This window comes from Sapajus apella, unplaced genomic scaffold (assembly GCF_009761245.1).
Source record: "Sapajus apella isolate SASKATOON/1434 unplaced genomic scaffold, GSC_monkey_1.0 scaffold35, whole genome shotgun sequence".
In the NCBI taxonomy this organism is placed as follows: Eukaryota; Metazoa; Chordata; class Mammalia; order Primates; family Cebidae; genus Sapajus; species Sapajus apella.
In genome coordinates, this window is record NW_022436975.1 from 580,351 (window position 1) to 605,478 (window position 25,128).

The window sequence follows — 25,128 nt, forward strand, 5'->3', positions numbered from 1 at the left end:
AAAGAAAATAATAAAGCCTGTTGCAGGTACAACAAATTTGCAACACCTGCTTTATACCAAGGCCCTAAGATCTATTCCTAACCCTCAGGAAGCTTAAACTGCCTGGAAAGAATAATATATATGTACTAGTTAGGAAACAACATTGTAATTAGCACTCTTAAGTATATAAACACAGGACCAGGAGAAAAAGAACAATGGATTCTGCCTGAGGAGGTTGGCGGACAAATGGAATGCTGCCAGGGAAGTGTGGCCTGTTCCCAGCGAAGGAGGCCTTTAACCAGGTGCAAGGTCGAGGATCCCAGGGCACATGGGGCTAGTGACCAAGATGTGCAAAGTCTAGTGTATGTTTTAAAGTGTATTTAAAATAACATCTTAAATTGTTAGTGTATATATAACTTTTGCTTTTAAATGCCTTTAAAACATTTTTGATATGATAGTTAATCTTTATTTTGTCTTCAAATTGTAGCTGAAGAGTCTGCTTCTTCTGGAGCAAAGGGAGATCTGGCTACTGGTGACTGACATCACCCTGCAAACAAAGGAGGAGAGTGACACCAGGCTCCCCAAAACCCTGCTGGTCTATGTGACCCCCTTGTGTGTGCTGGACTCTGAAGTCCTGGAGGCACTGGCTGGGACCGCCCCTCACAGCATTTTCTTCAAAGATGCTCTCCGAGACCAGGGTATGCTTGCTTCTCCACAGTTTGGGTGCAGGGGCGGCTGATAGGTGCCCATAGAATAGCTCTTGTGGCCTCTGGGTGCCTCCATGTTGCTTGGACACTGCCAGCATCTTCAGGGAGCCCATCACAGACATGGCCCATGTACCAGCCTTCACTGACCCTGTAGCAGCCACCTGGGCAGAACCAGCTCTGTGGAGATGCTATTGCTCACTCCAGAATTGTCTGCCAGTGGCCCCCTGTACTGCTGCAGAATCCACAAACAAACCAAAAGCTAGAATATTACAAATGCATATATGTAGATCAGCCAACCCCTTTTTCCAGGGATCAAACTAAAATACTGCCTAAGCTGTCTTTTTACATTTTTATTGAGACATAATTCACATTCCACGTAATTTACCCTTTCTGGATTGACTTGAATCTCACATCTGAGTGCCTTCTTAGCTTTGTGCACGGGGTTTGGAGTGTGCCCACACGGTGCATTGTGCTGCTGGACAGTCTCATACCTGCACCTTCCCCTACGTGACTCTAGTGGTAGCAAAGGAGACTGCCGTTATTGGCACAGTTCACTTTTTTCGTCAAGTCTTCAATAACCTGAAGTGTCTGTGTTGGCAGGTCGGATTGTTTGTGCTGAAAGGACTGTGCTCTTGCTTCAGGAGCCCCTTTTGAGTGTGGGCTCTGGCGTAAGCTCCTGTGAGCTGCCTGGCCCGGTGACGCTCGACAGCCTGGACTCTGCCACACCTGTCAACTCCATCTGCAGTGTTCAAGGTAGGCAGCGTCTCACAGGAAATGGTGTTTATACTTTGTTAACTACTTTATATGCATTTAGTCATTTATTCAACAAGGATTTGTGGAGCACCCGCTAAGTTCCAGACATTGGATACATAAGGAACAAAAGCAGAAGTTGTTCTTGGTATCAGACTCGAATCAGAAGGATGTGAATCAGCTGAGCACAGACAGGCCTAGCCCTCAGGCCCTGAGTGCTCCAGCCGCAGATACCTGGGCCCACGTCTTGTCGGGGAACTCAGGGAAGGCTTCCCAAACACAGGAGTCTCAAGCTGAGATCTGAAGCATAGAGGGACTACTTAGGTCAGGGATAGAGCAAGAGGAACATTCTTGGGAAGAGAGCCGGACTTCAGAAGGCCACTGGCATGAGAGAGCTGGTGAGCAGGGGTGCCGGGAAGAGGCAGGACAGGTAGCCGGATAGAGCTGAGGGCAAGCTCAGGCTGGTGGTGTCAGGAGTGCACTGTGTCACTTGCACAGGGGGCCTGGTCTGATGTCCTCCGTGCAGAGCAGAGTGGAGGGGCTGGGTGGCAGTGGGGGCAGCGGTAGAGAAGGAAATCCGGGGTGGACTTAGGGAAATCAGAAGTTTGAGCAATGAATTGGGCATAGATGGCGTCAAAAGACATAGCTGATGACCTCTGAGCTCCTGGCTCAGACGAGGTGACAGTGGTGCTGTTCATTAAGTAGGATGTGGCAAACGAGGTCAGCTTTGAGGGGACCCTCTCAGTTCTATCTGGAGAGTTTGTGTGTTTTGTATACATCTGAGATGTTCAGCAGCTGATGGGATATGTGAGTCTGGAGCTGAAAATAGCATTAATATTTTCTCTTTTTTTACTTTATAAAACTTAGTAATAAAAGTCATACATGTCTAGCAGAACTAGTGAAAAATAAATGAAGATAAAGGTAACAGCCCACCCTCCGTACCCAGCTTCCTGCTGTATTGGTGCACCCAGGAGACACAGCTATTTGCCTTGAGGGGGCGTGTGTGCTTGCAAGTCAGATGGTTTATTGCACATTATTCTGCCACTCACTTCCCTCACTTGCTTCCCTCTAGCAGAGATGTCTGTCCAGGTAGGGAGAGAGATCTAATTCGAGTTTGTAACATAGCATCCCTTCATATGAATAAACTCTTCCTCCAGTCATGGACATCCAGGATTTCTCATATTTTTGCAATTATTAAACAAGGCTGTAATAAACATTCTTGGATATCAGTCCCTACCGATTTCTGTAAAGGAGGACTTCAGCAGTTTGGCGTTCGTGGACTTTTTAAACAATTTTATTGAGCCATAACTCAGTAATACCCTACAATTCACTCATTTAAAGTATTTTTAGTATTCACAGAATTGTGCAAACATTACTGCAGTCTAATTTTAGAACAAAAACCCGAACCCATTATCAGTCATGCCCTGTTACCAACCACCCTCCCACACGCTGGTCTTAGGAAACCACCACTCTACTGTTTGCATCTATGAATTTGCCTATTCTGAACTTTTTTTTTTTTTTTTTTTTTTGAGATGGAGTCTCACTCTGTCACCCAGGCTGGAGTGGAGTCGAGTGGTGTAATCTCTTCTCACTAAAACCCCTGCCTCCTGCGTTCCAGCAATTCTCCTGCCTCAGCCTCCCAAGGAGCTGGGATTATAGGCACATACCACCATGCCCAGCTAATTTTTGTATATTTAGTGGAGACAGGGTTTCATCATATTGGCCAGACTGGTCTTGAACTCCTGACCTCAGGTGATCTGCCCACCTCAGCCTCCCAAAATGCTGGGATTACAGGCGTGAGCCACCGCGCCCAGCCTATTCTGGACATTTCATGTGAACTGGAATAGTATTTTGGTGGGTGCAAAAGTAATTGCAGTTTTTGCCATTAAAAGTAAGGGAAAGAGCTGAGATTACTTTTGCACAAACCTAATATACTATGTGGTGTTTCATGATTGGCATCTTGCATTCAGCATAATGTTTTCAAAGTTCATCCACAATGCACTGTGTATTCCTTTTATGGCAGAATAGCATTTCATTGTACAGATATGCCATATTTTATTCTTTCCTCAGTTGATGGACATTTCATTTAGGTTGTTTCTACTTTTTGGCTGCTAAGAATAGAGCTGCTATGAATATTCATGGACAAGATTTTGTTTGAACACCTGTTTTGAAATTTGGGGTATGAATCCAGGACTGGAATTGCCTAATCGTATGGTAACCCTGCATTTAACCTTTTTGAAGAACACCAGTATGTTCCAAAGCGGCTACACTAAGGGTTTGTGCCTCTTCTCTTGTTGTTGTTGTTGTTGTTGTTGTTATTGTTTTTTCTGAGACAGAGTCTCACTCTATCACCCTGACTGGAATGCAGTACTGTGATCTCAGCTCACTGCAGCCTCCGCCTACTGGGTTCAAGAGAGTCTCCTGCCTCAGCTTCCCAAGTAGCTGTGATTATAGGCGTGCACCACTACACCTGGCTACTTTTTGTATTTTTAATAGAGATCGTGTTTTGCCATGTTGGCCAGGCTGGACTCGAACGCCTGACCTCAGGTAATCCACCCACCTTGGCCTCCCAAAGTGCTGGGATTACAGGTATGAGCCACCGTAACCAGCCAGTTCGTACATCTTTAATAGTAAAAGATTTTGGTAAATTAGTTAACAGAAAGCATATCAAAATTCAGACTTCCTAGAGTAATGTCTAAGATGGCTGGTTTTCCTCACCCTTCCCTATAACTAGTTCCTGATGTTTTATAATTGTTGATGAACAGAAAACTCCTGTGATTCCACTGTGCTTTCACCTTCTTTTCACTGTGTTGAGGCCATTTGGATTTTCTCTTCTGTGCATCTCCTTTTGGGGCTAATGCGGACACATAACTGCAGTTATGGGTTGATGGCTCATATGGGGCCTCCATTTTCTCATCTGTAAAATAGGGTTAATGGAATCAGCCTCCAACCACTGTTGACAATTAAATGAGATAATGTTCAGGAGGCTTCGGGGGCTTTGAAGCTCTGAGGCATCTCAGTACTGGTACCAGGAGTCAGGAAGGGAGGGAGGGATGTCAGAGGGATGTCTGAGGGCTGTAGCCAGTGACTGCAGTGGGTGGTTGGCCTTAGGACCATCAGGATTTGTCAAGCAGAGTTGGGTAAGGCCATAAGAGCTGGTAGAAGGGCACATGGAAAACCCACAGACGTGCTGGGAGCAGTTGTAAACCCTTTCAAGTGCTGTGAGAGAGGCAGGAACCAAGAAGGGCAGCAGGGGACCCAGTTGCTTGTGTATCGCTCTGCTTTCCCTGGCCATGTGGAGGAGATGATATGGTTGGATTTTTCAATGAAGAAATTATGCAGCCCCATAGACCATGATGCAAAGCAGCAAGAGATGATTAGCAGGAAGAGGTAGAAGGGCAGAGGGTCTGCAGGGGTAGAGCAGACTGCCTGGCCCATGTGAGCCAGCATGGAGCTACCCCTTGGTGTAGAGCAGCACTGCACCCCTGAGCAGACTACAAGGACAGGGCACATGGTGCAGAGGAGTGCAGTCTGCTCCCTGGGGTGCATGCGCTCTTTGTGTGCCTTTGGCAATGTCCCATCACCTGCTTCCAGAGCTTTTTGATCTCCAGGCGCTTCTATAAGGACATCCCTTCCACCTTCCTTCTCTTAATTCGTTGCTACCTGTTCTCCTCCCACCCAGGATTGGCCAGGGGCTCAGAGAGAGAACATCCCACAGTGGAGGTCTCAGCTCTGGGTCTGAAAGTCACTGCCATGCCACACACCAGTTAGGCTGAATGGGACCCTGTTATTCTATGACCATAAGAATTGCCACCGCCCATAGCAGTGTCTCATGAGCAATTATGTACCTGAAGAACCCCAAGGAGGGTTTCCCTAACGCGTTCCTGACTACAGGCAGTGAGTGCCACAGAGGTGCACACAGAGGCAGACACTCCCCTGTTGTGCCTGTGGCAGTAGGCCTGGCTGTTGGTACGCTGAGGGAACTTTGCTCTAGGTGGTCAGATGCAGCCTCATGTAACTTAGTGCTGCGACCTCCCTGTTGGGCATTAGCTGTGGTGACAGCAGCTGGGAACACTGATGAGGTTCAGCCATCCTTAGGCCCCACCTCACTCAAACTGAACCTTCATATGGGTGGTAAGAACTAAATATGTGTAATGTAATCAATAGGCACATAAAGCTCTGTTCCTGATAGCAAATTTAGGTGTTCCAGAGATCCGCACTGGAGACCCTTAAGCACCTAAGCACTGGCAGGAGAGCAACACGAGACGCCATTCCTAACACTTGTCTGCTGCCTTCAGATCTCTGTGGGCTTTGCTGAGTGTAACACCTTTCTAAAATGAGAGAGGCGCTGGAGCACATGCTCTGCTGACACCCTCCTTCATCAGAAACAGCTGCACAGGTCCAAGCCCCGTGTCCGTGTGCAGACACATTGAAGGACTCCAGAGGCTGGCTTCCCGTGACCAGTCCACCCAAGCCACATTGCAAAGCTTGCAGCCGGGATCTGTGTTTTTATTCCAAGGTTTGAATGGACAGTAAGAGTGGAGGCATGCTCTGTTAGAGCTACGTGCTTGCCTCCACGTGCAGTAGAGAGGGCATCATATCAGTCACATGCATTTGTCCACTGCTCAGTCAGCGCTCTTCCCAGCCCTAAGCAAAGAAGCAAGATTTCTAAACAGGGGAGGAAAACAGACTCCAGCTGGTTCATGAATTTTGCATGTATTAAGATGAAAAGGGATGTTTGTTTTCTGTGCCCTCATTTTATAAGTTGGTGGGATCAACATTTCTGACTAAGCCAGTTGTATTTGACACTTTTTCCTTTCTCAAATTCACTTAAGAAATATGCTTAAACTATTTATCTTTGACTCTTTTTTTCTTTTTTCTGTACCTCATTAGAGGAAAGAGCTCCTTTTTATTTCATGTGTTTAACATGGGCACTAGTCAGGAGATGAATTACTATCCTCATGGTTTAAGTCACCTTTCTTTTTTTCATTGTACATTGCTAAAATTTTATAAAGTGTAAACCACAGGAGGACATTCAAACATTACCGATAAACTTTGTTTTCTTCTAGAGAAATACTGAAGAACAGAAATAAGGTCTTGGCCAGGCAATGGCAGGATTCTTTTTTTCCCCCTCAACTTTTAAGTTCCGGGGTACATGCGCAGGATGTGCAGATTTGTTAAATAGGTAAACATGTGCCATGGTGGTTTGGTGCACAGATCAACCCATCACCCCGGTATTAGGCCCAGCATCCATTAGCTGTTCTTCTTGATGCTCTCCCTTCCCCCACCCAGGGCTCCTTTTTAATAAAGAAAAGTCGGAAACCCTTTCAGGTCCTCCTTGTGAGAGAGCTGTGGGTGAAGGCTGAGGTGAGGTGGTGGGCAGGAAGGCAGTGGGTTTTAGGGAAGCTGGCTCACAGGGCACCGGGACAGCACTGAACACAGGCACCATTGGTTTGCCAATGAGAAGTTCTAGGCCTCTCACATCAGTTAATAAACGTCCTAGGAAACCAAAGTCATTTTAGTGGCCTGAGCAGGGAGGAGGCATCCCTGCCATCATAAGCTTCATGGAAAGGATATAAGCACCAGTTGTGTCTGGGCAGTCTCATTATGGCCAGCATTGCCAGCAGCAGGGGATTTGCCTTCTCCAAGCAGCTACAGCTGGCCCAGGCACTGGGCTAACATGGGGAGGGTGCCCTAGGAGCCAAGCTGGAGGGACCAGGGGCTCCCACACCTGGGAAAGCCAAGGGAGCCAGGGTCTCAATGCTCCTCACACCCAGGGAAGCCAGGGACCCCACATCTCCCAGAGTCAACCCACACTCAAGGAACCTGATGCTCTTTACATTTAGGGGAGCCAGGGCTCCCATGCACCCCAACACCCAGGGGAGCCAGCATTCTCTGTTTGTGTTGTACAGTTCTGTTGGTTTTGACAGATGTATGATACTATGTACTACCATTACCCTCACTGTATCATTCAGAACAGCTTCACCACCCTAAAAATCCTGTGCCTGGCTCTTCATCCCTCCCTCCCCACTAACCACTGGCAACCACTCATCATCCCTGTAGTTTGGCCTTCTCCGGAATGTCATATAGTTGGAATCATACAGTATGCAACCTTTTCAGATTAGCTTATTTCACTTAGCAATATGCATTTACGGTTCCTCCCCATCTTTTCATTGCTTGATATCTCATTTCTTTTTAGCACTGAATAGTATTCCATCGCATGGATGTGCCACAGTTTGCTGGTTTGCTTCCAAGTTTTGGCAATTATGAATAAGGCTGCTATAAACATGTGTAGGCAAGTTTTTGTGTGAACATGCGTTTTCAACCTATGTGGGTAAATACCAAGAAGTATGATTGCTGGATCATGTTTAGTTTTGGAAGTAACTGCTAAAGTGTGTTTCAAAGTTGGTTGTATCATTTTGCGTCCCCACCAGCAATGCATAAGAGCTCCTCTTGATCTGCATCCTCACCAGCATTTGGTGTTACCAGTGTTTTGGATTTTTGCTATTCTCATAGGTATGTGGTAGTATCTCATTGTGGCTTTAATTTGCAATTCCTTGATAACGTATGACATTGAGCATCTTTTCATATGGTTCCTCTTTGATGATTTGTCTGTTCAAATCATTTGCCGATTTTTTAATTGGGTTGTTCATTTTCTTGTTGTTGAGTTTTAGAAGTTAACAGTCCTTGATCAGATATATCTTTTGAAAATATTTTTCCCAGCTCATGGCTTGTCTTTTCATACTTTTTTTTAATTTTTTTTATTTTTTTGAGATGATGTCTCACTCGGTCACCCAGGCTGGAGTGCAGTGGTGTGATCTTGGCTCACTACAACCTCTGCCTCCCGGGTTGAAGCAATTCTCCTGCCTCAGCTTCTCAAGTAGCTTGGATTACAGGCACCCACCACCACACCAGGCTAATTTTTGTGTTTTTAGTAGAGACAGGGTTTCGCTATGTTGGCCAGGCTGGTCTTGAACCCCTGATCTCGGGTAATCCACCCGCCTCAGCCTCCCAAAGTGCTGATATTACAGGCATGAGCCACCACATCTGGCCCTTTTTATACTCTTAATAGTCTTTTTGCAAACCATAAGTTTTAATTTCAATGAAGTCTCACATCAGTTCTTTCTTTTATGAATTGCACTTTTAGTGTTACATGTAAAAACTCATTGTCAAACCCGTGATCATCTAGATTTTCTCCTGTTTTCTTTCTAGGAGTTTTATATTTTACATTTAAGTTTGTGATCCATTTTGAGCTAATTTTTTGTAAAAGATGTAAGATCTATGTCTAGATTCATTTTTTTGCATGTGGAAATAATCTAGTTGTTCTGGCACCATTTGTTGAAAAGAGTATTCTTCCTCCATTGAAATGTTTTTCCTTTTTTTTTTTTTTTTTTTTTGAGATGGTGTCTCGCTCTGTTGCCCAGGCTGGAGTACAATGGCGCAATCTGGCTCACTGCGACCTCTGCCTCCCAGGTTCAAGCAATTCTTCTGCCAAAGCCTACTGAGTAGCTAGGGTTACTAGCTACTCACCTAGCTAATTTTTGTATTTTTAGTAGAGACAGGGTTTCGCTATATTGGCCAGGCTGGTCTTTGTGATCCGCCTGCCTCTGCCTCCCAAAGTGCTGGGATTACAGGCGTGAGCCACCACGCCTGGCCTGTCTTTGTTACTTTGTCAAAACTCAGGTGACTATATTTATGAAGGTCTATACTGTGTTCCCTTGATCTGTCTCAATTATTGCAACTTTTAAGTCTCGAAGTCGGGTACTGTCAGTTTTCCAATTTTGTTCTTGTCCTTCAATATTGTTTTGGCTATTCTAGGTCATTTTGCCTCTCCATATAAACTTCAGAATCAACTTGTTGATATCCACAAAATAACTTGATGGGATTTTGATTGGGGATTGTGTTGAGTCTATAGATCAGGTTGGGAAAAACTGACATCTTTATATATACATTAACTTTTTGGTATTAACCCTGCAACTTTGCTGTAATCACTTAGTTTCCAGTAGTTTTTGTTGTTTCTTTGGGATTTTCTACATTGAAAACTAGGTCATCTATGAACAGTTTTCTTTCTTTCTTCTCAATCTGTGTCCTTTTTCTTTTATTTTCTTGTCTTAATGCATTAGCTAGGATTATCAGTACCATGTAGAATAGCAATAGTGGGACATCCTTGCCCTGTTCTTAATCTTAAGGGTTAACCATTTAGTTTCTCACCATTGATTATGCTGTTAGCCAGAGGGGTTTTGTTGTTCCTTTTGCTAGAGATAGTATCACTTCAGAAGAAAAGAATATTAGCTCTCCTTCCCTTCTTTTATTACACTCTTCCTTTCCACCTACCTACCTTTGCATCTGCACTTTATATTATTAAAATTGATATCATTCTGTTCTGTAACTATAAAGCTTTGCATGCATTATCTACAGGTTGAGTCTGAAAGATGAAAATCAGTAAATGGTATTTAATTATTATGATTATACAAGCTGAATATCTCATGTCTGAAATGCTTGGAACCAAAAGTGTTTTGGATTTTTTATTTGCTTTTTTTTTAATCTTTTTTTTTTTTTTTTTTTTTGAGATGGGATCTTGTTATGTTGTCCAGGCTGCTCTCAAATGCCTGATCATACTTTGGTTTTAATTTTTTTGAGACAGGATTGTCCAGGTTGGAGAGCATTGGTGTGATCATAGCTTACTGCAGCCTTGAAACTGAGATAATGTCAACTGTATTTATAACTGTTTTCTATTCATTGCCCCTGTTTCTTTTTTTTTTTTTTTTGTCTTCCACTCTCTTTCTGCCTATTCTCATTTTTATTGAATATTATGATTCTGTTTTCACTTTTCTTTCAAAATATCAATTATACTTATTTTTTTCTACTGGTTGCCCTGGAGTTTGCAATACACTTTATAGCCAATCAAGTCCACTTTCAAGTAACACTGTCCTGCTTCACAGGTAATGCAGGCACCTCATCTCAAGAGTGTTCCCAATTCCTTTTTTATCTTTCCCATCCCATGTAACACTGCTGTTACGCGTCTCACTTACTCAAAAGGTGTAATCATTGATTACATTATTATTATTTAAATAAATGATTATCTTTTCTATCAATTTAGAATTTGATAGGTACAAGATTTAATTTCACCTTCATTTATTCTTTCTCTAATACTCTTCCTTTCTTTATATAGATCCACATTTTTAACATTTCATTTTCCTCATATGTTGCCATTTTCATGTAGCATTCCCTGTGGGCCTCTTCTGCTTCCAGGCCTGCTCCACAGCTGCCCTGCAGGCCCACATGTAGGGCTCAAGATTTGTAAACAGACTTATCACAGAGGCAGGGCCAAGTGCTGCCAGATCCTCTAATGAGAACTAGTCAACTGGGCATTAAGAGAAAACAAAGCCCCAGCTGCAAAATAGCAGAGATTATCCAAGCCTCACATACAGGAATGTCCATAGCAAGGTAGCAGCTAGGCAGTGATCCGCACTTATCAGTCCTCAGCTTGCACACCGGCCAGCCACGGGCCTGCCCAAATCCGTCAAATCCATCCAAGGCTGGAGCCCTCACTGCTCTTTGACAATACCAGTTGCCCCCATGTCAGCACCTCAGCCTTGATCTGCTCCTCCCTGCCCTGGCCCGGAAGGTCTCAGTGATGACATGTCCCCTGCATGGCTCCAAGGGGACTCCTTCACATCTGCAGAGAGTTGGTGCTAGGGCTTGGGCAGCTCTCATCAGCAGCTGAACCAGCTGAGCTTCTGGGTCTCAGATGGCTGAATACTGAACCTTTTCTCTGAGCAGAGCTTAAAAGGACCCTGAACATATTCTGAGCGTGGAGCACTCACTCACAGAGCTGGCAGCATCCCTCTGTCCATCCAAGCCTCAGTGACAGGGTGAAGGGGAGGCGCTCACTCCTTGCTGGATCACAAGGCCTCCTCATCTCTGTGCTCCCTGAGTGGCAGCTCTGGGATGTGTGGAAACGTCTTTCTGCTGTGTCTTCTGGGGTGAAATCATTTTGTAGCACTGTTTTTCCCTCCCTCACACTGCTCACCACCTCTCTATCCACCACTCACTAGCGATGGGCCCTGGCGCAGGGCTGCGGGAAGGGATGCAGCAAGCTCACATCTCCATGGAAAGCGGGGCGAAGTCCTGTCTAAAACCAGGTTCCGGCCTCTAAAGAGAAGACTTGTGAGCCCTGACTTCTCTCCATCTGGAGACAGGGAGGAAGAGGGCATAGCAGAGTTCAAGTTACTGAAGAAATGTGTGCACCAGGTTGTGGTGAACGCCAGACCCACCCATCCTGAGGACCCTTTGAAAAGACCTTGTTAAAAAGATATGTTTGTAACTAAGCAATGCCCCTTTCCCAAACCTGATTACAAGACATTTCTGCACATAAGACAAGCAGCAACTTAATGGCAAATTGCTGGCAAGCTCATGAGTGTGGTGTCCTCAACCCTGATATAAACTATCTTTTTCTTTCTGATGCTCATTTCAATGAATGTTTAATCATACACTTCCCAGCCATCTCTTGAAATGTATTTAGGGTTGCCAGAAAAGATTTCCAGTTGCTTATGGACCTCAGATGAAATGCATTTCCTCAACTCTTGCCTTTTTCTCTAATTGGAAGGAAACTGCTTAATCCCGCGTAACGTAAGTGCTATTAACACCCATGGATATCTTAGGATGAAAATGAACTTTGGCTGGTAGCAGTCTACTTTTTATTAACTAAGGTAGCAGTCATTTACCAAGCACCGGGTAAACCAGTGAGTGGGCCTGTGCTGGGCTTGCAGACCCTGGGCAGGAGCCAGGTGGTGCAGGACGTGCTCTGGGACTTGGGGAAGTGGCCACTCCATCTTCCCTTTGTACCTCCTCATGCGCCTGCCTGTTGTGAATTAGTCAACACTGTGTTCCAGCTCCATTATGAGCCTTTATTGACTTTGCATTTCATCCCTTTGACTCACTTTGACAATGTCATTAGCCTTTTCAAAATCAAGATCTATTATTTTCATTTTTTAAAAGTCAGTCAAGTATGCATTGCATGAATGCACTTTAATAAACCAAGCCTACTCATTCTCATACCTCTGCTTTATCCTCTAAAGATAAATTTCTCCTAACGCGTATTCTAGTGCGGAATGAAATTTTTTTGCTCCAAGAGTGGGAAGGAAGACCCTTCTATTTTTCTAGAAACTTCCTTTTACTTTTTCTCCAAACATCTAATTTCACCACTTTTCAACAAGGATGTCTGTGATTTGCCAATCTCTCTAGGTGATATTACAATGCTTCACATCCAGGAAAATCAAACCATCTCAATCCCCAGCAAGCACCGAGCAAGCTCACCCAGCCTCACCCTGGCCATGGTGTGCACAGTCGGCCAAGGCCCCATGTGCCCTGCACTGGCTGGCTGGTGGACCCCTTCACTCCCTTCCTCAGGAAGCCTTCTGTGACCCTCTGGGAAGCCCAGGGGTGTCTCTGACACACGTCTCAGATGTCTTTCATTTGTCAATTTATTTCATTTTTTTTTGTGGGGGAAGAGGTGGGGGACAGGGTCTTCCCTGTCTCCCAGGCTGGAGTGCAGTGGCATAGTCACAGCTCAAACACTCATCACTGTGTTGAGGAGTCTGTATACTGTGACTGTGCTACAGAAAAAGCACAGACCTAAGTATGCCATATGGGGAATGTTTGAGGAACTGTGACAGGGCACCTCAGAGGGGTATCGGTAAGAGAGCACAGTCTTCCAGCAGCCGGCTCCGCCATGGCAATCTAACTACCTATGCATCTGGAGAAGGATCCCAATGAAAAGACTTCGGTTAGGTGGTAATATGTGGGCAAGTTTTAAAACCTACTTTTTATTGTCATAATTTTTCTTTGTACAATAAATGGAAATCATAAAAACTTAGGAGCATTTATATAAACTCACTAGTAAGGAAAAAATCACGAGGCCCCTCATGTTGTCATCTGCACGTGGAGGAGCAGAGGAGCCAGAGAGGCAGAAGCACCTCTAAAGTGGACTTTTCTTCCCTTGGGTCTAGGCACTGTGGTTGGCGTGGATGAGAGCACTGCTTTCTCATGGCCTGTGTGTGACCGGTGTGGCAACGGGAGATTGGAACAGAGGCTGGAAGACAGGTAAAGGGACAGGGGCTGTCCTGAAAACTCTGAAACTCAAAGGGCACAGCAGCAACCCAGCTCCAGAGCCTGGGCCTTGCTGCCTTAGATGACTCCCCCGAGAGCTCAAGGGGCAACCTCCGCCTCTGCTGAGCGGCAAGGGAAGAGGCTCCTGGAGCCCGGTGGGTTTTTCTTACTGAGATTTCTGCTGTTTCTTGCACTGCTCCTGTTATGAGATAAAAGTGCTGGTTTTTGTCCCCACCTCCTTTATTATCAGTCAGGAGAATAAAGAAAAACAGGACAAACATGAATAAGTGAGACAAACTTGGTAACTGTACAGCTTGGCCTTTGTGAAATGTGCAGACATTTACAGAGACCACGTTTACAGTGGGCAGCTACTGGACAGATGTCCCTCCCCGCCCCACTGTGCTGCCCTCCCTCAGGGTCTGTGCCACTCTCAGTGCCCCTGTGGAGTCAGTGCTCCAGCCTCCCAAATGCAGTGTCATATGATAGAAAGGGACGGGCTCATTACTTTTCTGCTTCTTAACGGCCAGGTGCAGTGGCTCACACCTGTAATCCCAGCACTGTCAGAGACTGAGGCAGGTGGATCACTTAAGGTCAAGAGTTCGAGACCAGCCTGGCTAACACCATGAAACCCCATCTCTACTATTAATTTTAAAAATACAAAAATTAACTAGGCATGGTGGCACATACCTATAGTCCCAGCTACTCAGGAGGCTGAAGTAGGAGAATTGCTTGAACCAGGGGGAGGGGGAGGTTGCAGTGAGCTGAGATCACGCCACTGCACTCCAACCGAGGTGACAGAGCGAGAGCGAGACTCCCATCTCAAAGAAAAACCACAGCAAAGAGCAGATGGTTCCTTGACGCGCCTATGCTGGTGGCCTTACATAAGCCATCGCTAGACCATATGGAAGAGATAAGGGAGCACATGTGCAGGCGTGCATGGTAGCACAGAGCAGTGGCCATGCTCACATCTGAGAGCAGGCTTTCTCTCCCTGTCCCGGGGGGCAGCCTGACCCCTGGCCTCCCTTCCTGGGAGGCTCATATCCCTCCTCTGCTCTCCTCCTTGGCCTCCAGCCAGTGCTACTCAAAGATGATGTTCATCCCTTGGACAGGCTGAGTCCAGGCAGCTGGAGAAACTTGATTCTGAGAGTAAAGCCCGTTCTCTATCTCAGCAGACACTCATGTTTAGGAAAATGGCTCCCACTGGAGTTTTCCTGACTTACGCCCCCCGGGGCCTTGTCTTCCCTTGGCTTTTCATATACCAGAGGCGCCTTTTCCTGTGGGGACTGCTCCCGGGTGGTCACATCTCCTGTTCTCAAGAGGCACCTGCAGGTCTTCCTGGACTGCCGCTCAAGACCCCAGTGCAGAGTGAAGGTCAAGGTAGGAGCCAGGCCAGAGCACGCACGCACTCGTAGCTCACCCCAGCATGGCGAGGGTGAGGCTGAGCTGGAGCAGGTGCACGTCCTCCTGCACACCTGCAGAGGCGCTGGGACTTGGCTAGGATGGGTTGCATCTGGAGCTCCATCTAGGTCCTAGGAGCTTCCCTGGGAAAGGTGGGAGGATGCACCCTGCTTGAACACAGTCTCTCCATGTTAAAACACGTTTGACCTAAGGCCGTGAGACTGAAGCTCTGAAGACAGGTGGTTTGGATGTGGCGTGTTAATTTTTGGGAGAGAGTGATTTCACTGGAGCACTGACTGCATCGGAGGGAGTCTAACGCAGCCCTGCTTCTGCCGTTGCAGCTGTTGCAGCGCAGCATTTCTTCCCTGCTGAGGTTTGCCGCCAGTGAGGATGGGGTAAGTCCAGGGGGCCCCACACTTGGTACCCTACATGAGCAACTCATCCCCAGAGGAACCCCCCACTCCCAAATGTGTCTTGTTACAACAGATCCCACTAGAAAGTGGTGTAGATGCTCGAGAGTGAAACACAGATATGTCTCACCACTGCCATTCAGGCCAATGGGATCATTTCCTCTGTGGAAATGAGGTTATTTTAGATCAGCTGTGAGGTAGATACAAGAATCTGTCCCCTGGCTTTTTTTTTTTTTTTTTGGACACAGTCCCACTCTGTGCCCAGGCTGGAGTGCAGTGGCATGATTCTCCTGCCTCAGTGCCCCAAGTAGCTGAGACTACAGGTACAAGCCACCACTCCTGGCTAATTTTTTATTTTTAGTAGAGACAGGGTTTCACCATGTTGGCTGGCTGGTCTTGAACTCTTGACCTCAGGTGATCCTCCCGCATCAACCTCCCAAAGTGATGAGATTACAGGCGTGAGCCACTGCGCCCAGCCTGCTTTGATTACAGCAACACAGTCTTGAGGTTGGAGTGCTACTGCCAAGGTGTCATGTTAATAGGATGGAATTCCCTGAGATGCTTTTTTTTTTTTTTTTCTTTTTTTAAACACTGGGTATTCCAGACTCTAGATAACTGATAATGTGACTGTCCAGCCCTGAGAGTCACTGTGGTGATACTTAGTAGAGTGGGGTGGCTCCTTCAAGAAAAGTCACCTAAATATATAATTGATGGCCCAAAGAGTTTCTGCTGTGTGAAAACTGACCCTCATAAATGAAGCATCTGTCCTGGAGATGCCACCTCCGTCTTGTCAAAGCCATTTAAAAACACCACAAGTGGCTCATGGAATAGCCACGGAAGGGTGCTGGGGACCAGCCACTCAGTGGCCGCTGGGCACAGCCCAAGTTCACAAGAGGCACCTGGAACCCAGGTGGGCACCATATCCAGGGAGCTGACTTGGGCCACACTGGACGGGAGTGTGGTGACAGGAGGCCCATCATGCCTGGAGCTCTGTGGTCAGTCAGATAAGTGGTCTTTGTCTAATGGGTCCCCATGGCCAGACTCTAGCCAGAATTTTTTTATTTTTTTTTAGACAGTGTCTTACTCTGTCATCCAGGCTGGAGTACAGTGGTTCAACCATAAGCTCACTACAGCCTTGAACTCCTGGGTTCAAACTATTCTCCCGCCTCAGCCTTCCAAGTATCCAGCCCGAATTTATGGGGACTTGACCCATCCTCTGGAGACTCCTGCCTACCTCATGACTGCCACCCTCTCCCCCACTGCACCTCAGGAGGGGCCAGCAACCCTGCGAGGCAGAACAGCAGTTTATCCTCTCATGGAAAGCATGCCTGTCAGTTGGATTAAATTGGAACATGGACAAGTCTATGAGCAGCATCTTTGGGGACCACAGGTGACTGCACACTAGAATCACCTGCAAGCTCAAAAGAGTTTCTGCTCTTGGCCGGGCGTGCTGGCTCATGCCTGCAATCCCAGCACTTTGGGAGGCCGAGGCAAGTGGATCACCTGAGAGACCAGCCTGGCCAACATGGTGAAACCCCATCTCTACTAAAAATAGAAAAAAAATAGCCAGGTATAGTGGCATACACCCATAACTCCAGCTACTCAGGAGGCTGAGAATCACTGGAACCCAGGAGGCAGAGGTTGCAGTGAGCCGAGATCGTACCACACTCCAGCCTGGACAACAGAGCAAGACTCCATCTCAAAAAAAAAAAAAGTTTATGCTCCCTCCTGGCATAATGCCCACCAGCTTTAAAGCTCTTCAGTGACCCTGAGCTCCAGCTCGGACCCGTCCCCTGAACTGCTGCACACAGGGATTGATGCTGAGGCAGGGCTGTGGAGGCTCAGCAGCAAGCGTTCTCCAGTGGTGCAAAAGTTGAGTCCTCACCACAGGTCAGGAACTGAGCCTACCTTGTTCTCACGTTTCCCCATTCAACCTTCCAATGTCCCAACAAGGTGGAGTCCATATTCCCCTGCAGCACCAAGGGCAAAGACATCCCACAGAGGGAAAGTCATTGTTACCCCACAGAGTGACCACCTGCAGAGTTGGGAGCCAGCCCAAGGGGCATAATGGGGAACGGCATATGTGCTTTTCTGTCCTTAAGGGAGTTGAAGTGTATAACAGGCAACCCACCACAGAGCAGTGCCTGTCAGCCAATTCCTTGTCTCCTCATCTGAGTCCTGGGGGGAAGGAGGAAGAAAGGAGGAGGCAGTGCCCAGAAAAGGGAGTAGCTGCCCACAGCTGACCGGGTAGAAGTTTCCAGCTAGGGGGGTTTGAGCAGGTGGTAAGATGGCAGATCTGGGTTTTCCAGGAACACATGTTCATGGAGAATACTGGGAGAAAGCAGTAGAAACACACCTGTTTGAGAACACAGAACAAAATGAACCGCAACCCGCAACCTCAACACATTCAACCGACAACAGTTGGCCATGGCACACAGCTCCCCAGCTCCTCCATGCTGCTCAGAAGGCTGGGGCAGTGCTGTGGCAGCAGCTGCCTGCTGGTCCCTGCAGGCTCTTCCGGAGGGCACCCTGATTGCCATCCAGGAAGTCTCCAGCAATGGACAGCGCTTGACACCCCTGCTGATCCTCACCCCTCTTTAGAGATGCAGAGACCAGGAACCCTGGTAGAAATCCTTCCTTCACTTGGTTTCCTTCTGGCTAAGGCGCGTGTTCCTCCTACACATTTAGCTTGTCAACTAGAATATTCCCATAGATAAAAGCCCTGATTATAAAGAGCTCAAAGGTGTGTGTACATGAGTGCACATGTATGCACACGTTTGTGAAGTCTGTGTGCATCAGCGCACCTTTGCCCGTGCCCATGTGCACGTGTATATGTGTCCACTTGAGTGTGCTGTTATGTACATATGCTTGACACGTGTACATGTGTGCATGTGTGTGCATGGCACGTATGTATGTATATGCATTGGTTGAGGACCAGAGGGTGGCAGCAGCGCCAGTATCACCTTCTTGGGTGCTCTGGCTTCAGGGCCAACACCAGTGGGCTGTGGGTAAGTTCCAAGTCTGGAAGTAGACATTTTAGGAGGCTCTTTACCCCATGCCCAGCTCTAGTCACAGTGGGTGATCAGGTCTTTACCACCGATCTGGAAAGAAGCTGATAGAAAATGGGTGCCAGAGGGGACTGGGTGGAGACATGAGCTGACACATACTCAGTATGGATTCTGTCAGTTTTCTGGGTGAGCATGCACATTCACCAAAATTCAGAGAATCAAATAGGGACTTTCCACAAGAACCGTAACTCCATTCCCTGGGGCAAACATAACTGTTTCAGTTAAGATGCATGAATGTTAAGTTTTATGCCTTTACTGTAATGTGGTCAGGCTGCAGATGTAAAAACAATAGGATTGTCTATAGTTGTGCATCTCATTTCTCAATAGTAACATTATTGTGACATGGAACTTGAAGTGTGTTTCCTTAACTTTTAGAAAAGGAAAAGTTAAAAGAACATATATAGTGATTTTTTTAAAAGAGAGACACATTTTATACATGTGCAGACCCACATTCATATGAATAGTGCTTGGGAGTTTGCTGATATGGTTGTTTTAACCTCTTCATGTTAATTTCTCCCACACATAAAAGATTTATTATTTGGGCACAGTGGCTGATGCCTATAATCCCAACACTTTGGGAGGCCCAATCGGGCGGATCACCTGAGGTCAGGAGTTCACCTGGCCAACATGGCAAAAACTTATCTCTATTAAAAACACAAAAATTAGCCAGGCATGGCGGTATGCACCTGTAATCCCAGCTACTTGAGAGGCAAGGCAGGAAAATCACCTGAACCCTGGAGGCAGACTTTGCAGTGAGACAAGTTTGTACCACTGTACTCCAGCCTGGTGACAGAATGAGACTCGGTCTCAAAAAAAAAAAAAAAAAAAAAATTTAAACTCCATTTACAGATGATATAGCCAAACCTAATGTTTCACAATTAAATGATTTTCTGCTGACTTTTTCCAAGTCAGAATCGCGTACTTTTACTCCAGAAGTCTTCTGTTTCACACTTGCACAAATATGCAAGACAACTGAAACTGTAAGAGACCAGCGGCTGGGCGTGGTGGCTCACACCTGTAATCCCAGCACTTTGGGAGGCTGAGGCAGGCAGATCACCTGAGGCCGGGAGTTTGAGATCAGCCTGACCAACATGGAGAAACCCCATCTAAAAATATAAAATTAGCCAGGCATGGTGGCACACGCCTGTTATCCCAACTACTCGGGAGGCTGAGGCAGGAGAATCACTTGAATCCAGGAGGCGGAGGTTGCAGTAAGCCAAGATGGCACCACTGTACTCCAGCCTGGGCAACAAGAGTGAAACTCTATCTCAAAAAAAAAAAAAAGACCAGAAGGGTGTCCAGCACGCCGCCTCCACCCTCCCTCCCTATGCGGCGACCCCCTGCTTCTGCACCCCCTGGTGTCTCCTCCAGACCAGCAACCTGGAGGCTCTATCTTGCTCGCTGCCGTCTCTTCAGCGACAGCCCCACATGGGCTTGTGATAAACCCTCACGTATGAGTAAGTGAGCAGCTGCACTTGGTGTCCATGCCACTCAGAACCCTTAGGAAGGGCTCAGCTTCCACTGCCTAGTTCTGTCTCTTTGCCTGTCTTGACCAGTAATCCCCACTGTCCCCATCACTACATTAAACCATCCTGTTGACCTTATTCTTTTTCACCAAGAAGCCAAAACACGACAAGGCACAGTAAATAGGCACCATGGCTGTCTTGCAAACGGGAAAATGAAAGTCCCCCTACAAGTCGGCATCAGTAGTGTTCACATCCCAGACTGATCTTGACATTTATTGTTACAAACCATTTCAAAACTTGGTGGTGGCATCAATATTCATTCTGTGCACAGAACTCTTGTTTGGACAGGGTTCCATCAGGACAGCTCCCCTTGGCTCCACTGGGCATTAGCGGGTGTCCCCAAGGCTGGAAGGTTCCTATGTCCAGGCCACAGCTCTGGCTAGACCCCCTCACAGTATGTGTGTGGATCCCAAGGGTCAGCTGGAAGCTGGGCACCTTTCCTAACCAACCATGGAATGTCACTTGGTATCCTTTCCACTGCACTCTGTTCATGAGACGCCAGACACAGGCCAGCTGAGACTTGGGGAAAGGCAGTGAAACACACACCTTTGAAGGGAAGGGCACCAAGGAGCCACACTCTGCCTGCTTTGGCCACGTTGTCTGGCTTCTCCAGCCTCAGTCTCTTTAGCTATAACATCATAATGATGGGAAGAATGAATTAATAGATACCAAGTGGAACTGTTGTAGCAACTGCCAAGTGCCTTGCACAGAGGAGGGCTTTAGGGTCAACACGATATTACTCTGCAAGTGGCACTGCGTTCTAGAGCTTTAACCTCCCAGAAGGCCAGATAGGGAATATTGCAGTGCTTTTGAGCCTTTATTTTCAGCCCTAGCTCCAACGGCAAACACTCTGCAGCTTGATCTATAATGGGGTGCACCAAACCCTCTCAGCCTCGTCAGGGATGGGGGCCAGGGCTCCCTGTACTTGTCTCATCTGGAGATGAAACGCATCTGGGACTAAAGAAGAAGAATGTACCAGCACTTTGGGAGGCTGAGGCCGGTGGATCACGAGGTCAAGAGATCAAGACCATCCTGGCCAACATGGTGAAATCCTGTCTGTACTAAAAATACAAAAAATTAGCTGGGCGTGGTGGTGCATGCCTGTAGTCCCAGCTGCTCAGGAGGCTGAGGCAGGAGAATTGCTTGAAACCTGAAAACTGAAGTTGCAGTGAGTCAGGATCGCGCCACTGCACTCCAGCCTGATGATAGAGCAACACTGTCTCAAAAAAAAAAAAAAAAAGAATGCAAAGAAAAAGCTAAGTCTCATGGTCTCGTGACAAAAACTACGGAGAATTTTAGCCCAGTGTAACTCTAGAAGAAATGGGATCCTATTAAGGAAGGAAGTTTGGGGCAAGGCACCAGGAAATCCCTTGACCGGAAGTGTTGCTAGATTGGGGAAGTGTCCCAAAGGAAGTGGGAGACAGCTGTGGGCACTGCACGCCCAGCCCCTGCCTTCCCAGCAGAGCCTGTGTGCATCTTGTCCCAAGTGAAAACAGAATTCAGTTCCCAGAACAGGGTAGGTAGTTCCTACACTTGCCAAAATAAATGGGCTTTTTTTTTTTTTATAGCGGTTCTCATTTGTTTCTCCTTCCTACCACTGTTCTCAGCCATTTGAGGAGTGGAAGGTCGTGGACTGGGGAAAGGGCCTTCCACGCTGGCTCTCTGGTTTTCTGTGTTGTTGGGAACAGAACGTTCCAGGCTGTTTGCTTTAACCAGTGTGCCTTTATCACTGCAGAGCTACGAAGTGAAGAGTGTCCTCGGAAAGGAGGTGGGGTTGTTAAATTGTTTTGTCCAGTCCTTAACCACCCACCCCACGAGCTGCATTGGACTGGAGGAAATCGAGCTTCTGAGTGCCGAGGGGGCCCCTGCAGAACACCAGCAGTGGCCGCAGGGTCTGTGAACTTTGCAATGTGGCTGCGAGGGTGATGCTGCTGGTAATCTGGGGTAGTTATTTGTTAACTATGGACACAGTGAACAGAGTTTACAATCTTGAAACTTAGATTTTTCTGAGGAAATGTTAAGATGTAAGTTTTGTAAACTTATAAATCAAAATACCCTTTAATACAGTTTTTATGTTTTTTATTTTCTACAAATTTATGGACATATTGACTTGTTTTCACGTTGAATCTTAAGCTTGAGCTCATTTAGTATTTTATGCAGTATCAGAAAAATTCTGTTCATTTGCAATTTTAACACGTTGAACATTTTACCATGATTGAGCATGTGTTTCTTACCGTATGTTTTAACATTCCCCCAAAGAGTACCCTGCAAAGTGTAACTTTTGTCCTATATTGTGATATTACTGTTCTGCTACAATAAATGTCAAACCTAAGTATTTTGCAATTCACTACTTCGGGAAAATTTTCCAGGGAACTGTATCAGAGGTGAAATTGCTACCCATAAAGTGTAGCTATCTGAACCGGTGTGATTGTGACTCTGCTGAATGGAGGTGGGGATAGCTGGCTCCAACACACGCCTGTTTAATCAGGCTGGGTCACGTGCACGGAGAGCAAAGATCACAGACTAAGGAGCAGTCGGTTATCATTTGCTTTGTTGGCAGAGATTTAAACCAAGAATTATCTTTGGAAACTAAAGATTTTGTTCCCCCTCCTTATACCAATATAATCATGACATGCTATGGTTAATTACATAATATACACGTAGCAGCCCATGACCAGGAAGTGGTGCCTAATACCAAGTGTTCTTGGGGTAAAAGCAGAGGGCCTTTTTGGGGGAAATTAAACCTTAAACATTGCAAATTACTGGCAGGATAGCCGGTCTTCAGCAGTTGTGTGACTGCCCTTTTCATCCACTACATGACTATTCTGTCCTTTCTGGCGCACGTAGAAAATCTACTTGACTCGTCCACATGACTGAGGAAAGTGAAAGCAAACTCCCGGGAAAGCGGGAGATGATTCAGCCAGGCTTCTGGTTGGCCTGAGTCCTCCTACAGCCCCTCGCCCGTCCAGCAGCCTCTATAGTTAGGGCGCTCTTGGACTGTTCTCAGCAGGGCCCCCCCAAACAGCCAACCCTTCCCCAGGTCTGGGTTCTCTGGGAGAGCACCTTCTGCTGGAAAGCTGCTAGCTTACCTGACCTCGTGCTCCACTGGGCTTAGGCAAGCTAAAGCCAGGAGGGAGCCTTTAGCGCGTTTCAGAAGCGACGCACACCCTCTCTCCTGAGCACTTCGGGCCTCCGCCCCACCCCCCGCCCATACACATACACACACACACACACACACACACACACACACACCCCTGGCGCCCGGGCTCCCAGGTGCGTGCTCGCCCATACACACACACACACACACACACACACGCACACACCTGGCGCCCGGGCTCCCAGGTGCGTGCTCGCCCATACACACACCACACACCTGGCGCCCGGGCTCCCAGGTGCGTGCTCGCTGGCTGCGGGTCCGGAATGCACCCTTCCCCAGCCGGGTCCTGCGCCACCGGCGGGCGTGCAGGAGTTGCTGTGAACATAGGAAGCAGGGGAGATTTCAAATGCTGCTTTATTCTTACGAATAATGTAAAAATTGATATAAAAAAGTGAGCATGCTCAGTCTTTTCCTCTTATCTACAATACAAAGGGTTTGTCTGAGAAGTCTTTTTTACAAATGTACCTTAGCTGCATCAACAGGAGTAAGATGTAGAAAAAGCTACCATTACAAAAATAATTTAAGGGAAAATAAACACGTTTAGCTTCTCTCGCAGTTCAGTGGTGGTAAGTCCAGGCTGTAGCTTCTTTGCGCTCCTATGTCCCAAGAAACTGCAGCGGGCACCCGGCGGCTCTGGCTGCGCCAGGGCAGGGCGCGCTCCGCTCCGGGCCGTCGGGTCTGAGGTATGGGTCGTTGCTGAGTCTCTCTCGCCCCCGCCGCGCGTTACCGGCAGTCCGCGGCCCCGGCGGCAGGCAGGAAGGGCGGGCTGGGCAGCTGCTTGAAGAACTGCCGGAGGCCGGCCAGGTCCCGCGTGAGCTGCTCCACGCGCTGGTGCAGCTTCTCGTTCTCGGCCGACAGCTCCACGAGCTTCTGCTGCATCTCCTGGTTCCGCCGCTTAGCCTTGTCGCGGCTCTTGCGCACCGCGATGTTGTTGCGTTCGCGCCGCTGCCGGTACTCCGGGCTGCCGCGGTCCGGGCCCCTCTTGCCAGTGCTCTTCTCCCGCGCAGGGCCGGGCGCGGGGGTCGGCCCGGGGCTGCTCCGCGGCGGCTCCGGCGACGTGGGCGGGGTGGGCTGTCCGGCGGCCGCCAGGCTCACCACGGTCTGCGCGCAGGCGGCCACCTGAGCTGGCAGCAGCGAGCCGGGCGCGTCGCCGTCGCCCCAGTTGGGCTCGCGCTTGAGTGGGCGCGGAACCGCGAGGCCCGGGCCCAAGGGGCGCGCGGGGCCGCCGGGCAGCAGCTCCAGGGGGCCTGCGCCGCCCGCCTTGTGATTGCTGTTGAAGAGGTCGGCGAAGAGCTCGTCGTGGCACAGCTCCAAGGTGGGCACAGCGGCCATGGAGTCGATGTAGGCGCTGAAGTCGATGGCGCTCTCGTCGTCGTACATGGCGGGGGCGGTAGCGCCCGGCTCGCCAAGAGCCCCCGGCTCGGCCCCGCGGCCCGGCTTGCCCGCCCGGCCCGGCTCGTAGAAGGGCGCGGGCTCCGCTGGCCAGGGCGCGCCGCGCGCCGGGCCGTCCAGGCTGAAGAGCGCGGCGCTCATGGCGGCGTCGGGCCGGGCTCTGCGTCCAAGCGCGGCTGTCACCTCGCTGGGCCCAGCCTCGCCGCCTTTTCTAGCCCGGGCTGACGCGCACGCCCCGCCCCGGGGCCGCGGGGGAAGGGGCGGGAGCGCCCTGGGAGCCCCCGGAGCCGCGCCGAGCCTTCCCGGGGCGCGCCCTCTCTCTGCTCCTCCCCGGGGCCCTCTCCCGGCCCTGGGGACCCCCAGCCCGCGCTGCAGGAGGGGGTGCGCGCTGCTGCCCCCGCCCGGCCCGCGCCGCTGGGAATGACACTCCCTCTGCCCGCACTCCAGGGCCTTCTCTTCTTCCTGTTTGTGGGCTTGGAACCTCCTAGCTCCTCGGGGCTGGGAGTGAAATCAAAACCAGGACTTGGCCGCGGCGCGCGCGTCCTGGGCCGGCTCCCGTCGCTGGAGGGCGGGGGTGGGAACCCGCGGGAGGGGACCCGCGCGTCCAAGGACTCCCCCGACCGTGACCAC

General features: G+C 48.5%; 2 protein-coding genes across 6 annotated transcripts in view; one reads left to right on the forward strand and one right to left on the reverse strand.

Moving 5' to 3' along the window:
• The window catches only part of SPIDR (scaffold protein involved in DNA repair), a 468,259-nt gene extending 445,891 nt beyond the window's left edge, over positions 1–22,368 (forward strand). For 4 of the 5 annotated variants that reach the window (XM_032296342.1, XM_032296343.1, XM_032296346.1 and 1 more), the window contains 6 exons: positions 467–677; positions 1,287–1,439; positions 13,448–13,541; positions 14,810–14,924; positions 15,287–15,340; positions 21,685–22,284. In XM_032296342.1, coding sequence (XP_032152233.1) covers positions 467–677; positions 1,287–1,439; positions 13,448–13,541; positions 14,810–14,924; positions 15,287–15,340; positions 21,685–21,849 — 792 coding nt within the window. In that variant the 3' untranslated portion in view covers positions 21,850–22,284. Of the gene's footprint in view, positions 1–466; positions 678–1,286; positions 1,440–13,447; positions 13,542–14,809; positions 14,925–15,286; positions 15,341–21,684 lie in introns of all 5 variants that reach the window. The other variant, XM_032296341.1, reaches the window with a different exon arrangement.
• Positions 22,369–23,442: 1,074 nt separating this feature from the next.
• Positions 23,443–24,724, reverse strand: CEBPD (CCAAT enhancer binding protein delta). Its single transcript, XM_032296347.1, has one exon. The coding sequence runs from the start codon at positions 24,637–24,639 to the stop codon at positions 23,830–23,832; it is 810 nt and encodes a 269-aa protein (XP_032152238.1). The 5' UTR covers positions 24,640–24,724; the 3' UTR covers positions 23,443–23,829.
• Positions 24,725–25,128: the final 404 nt, after the last annotated feature.

Coding starts and splice junctions, on each gene's coding strand:
- CEBPD (XM_032296347.1), bottom strand. CDS start 24,639: ATGAGCGCCGCGCTCTTCAGCCTGGACGGCCCGGCGCGCGGCGCGCCC.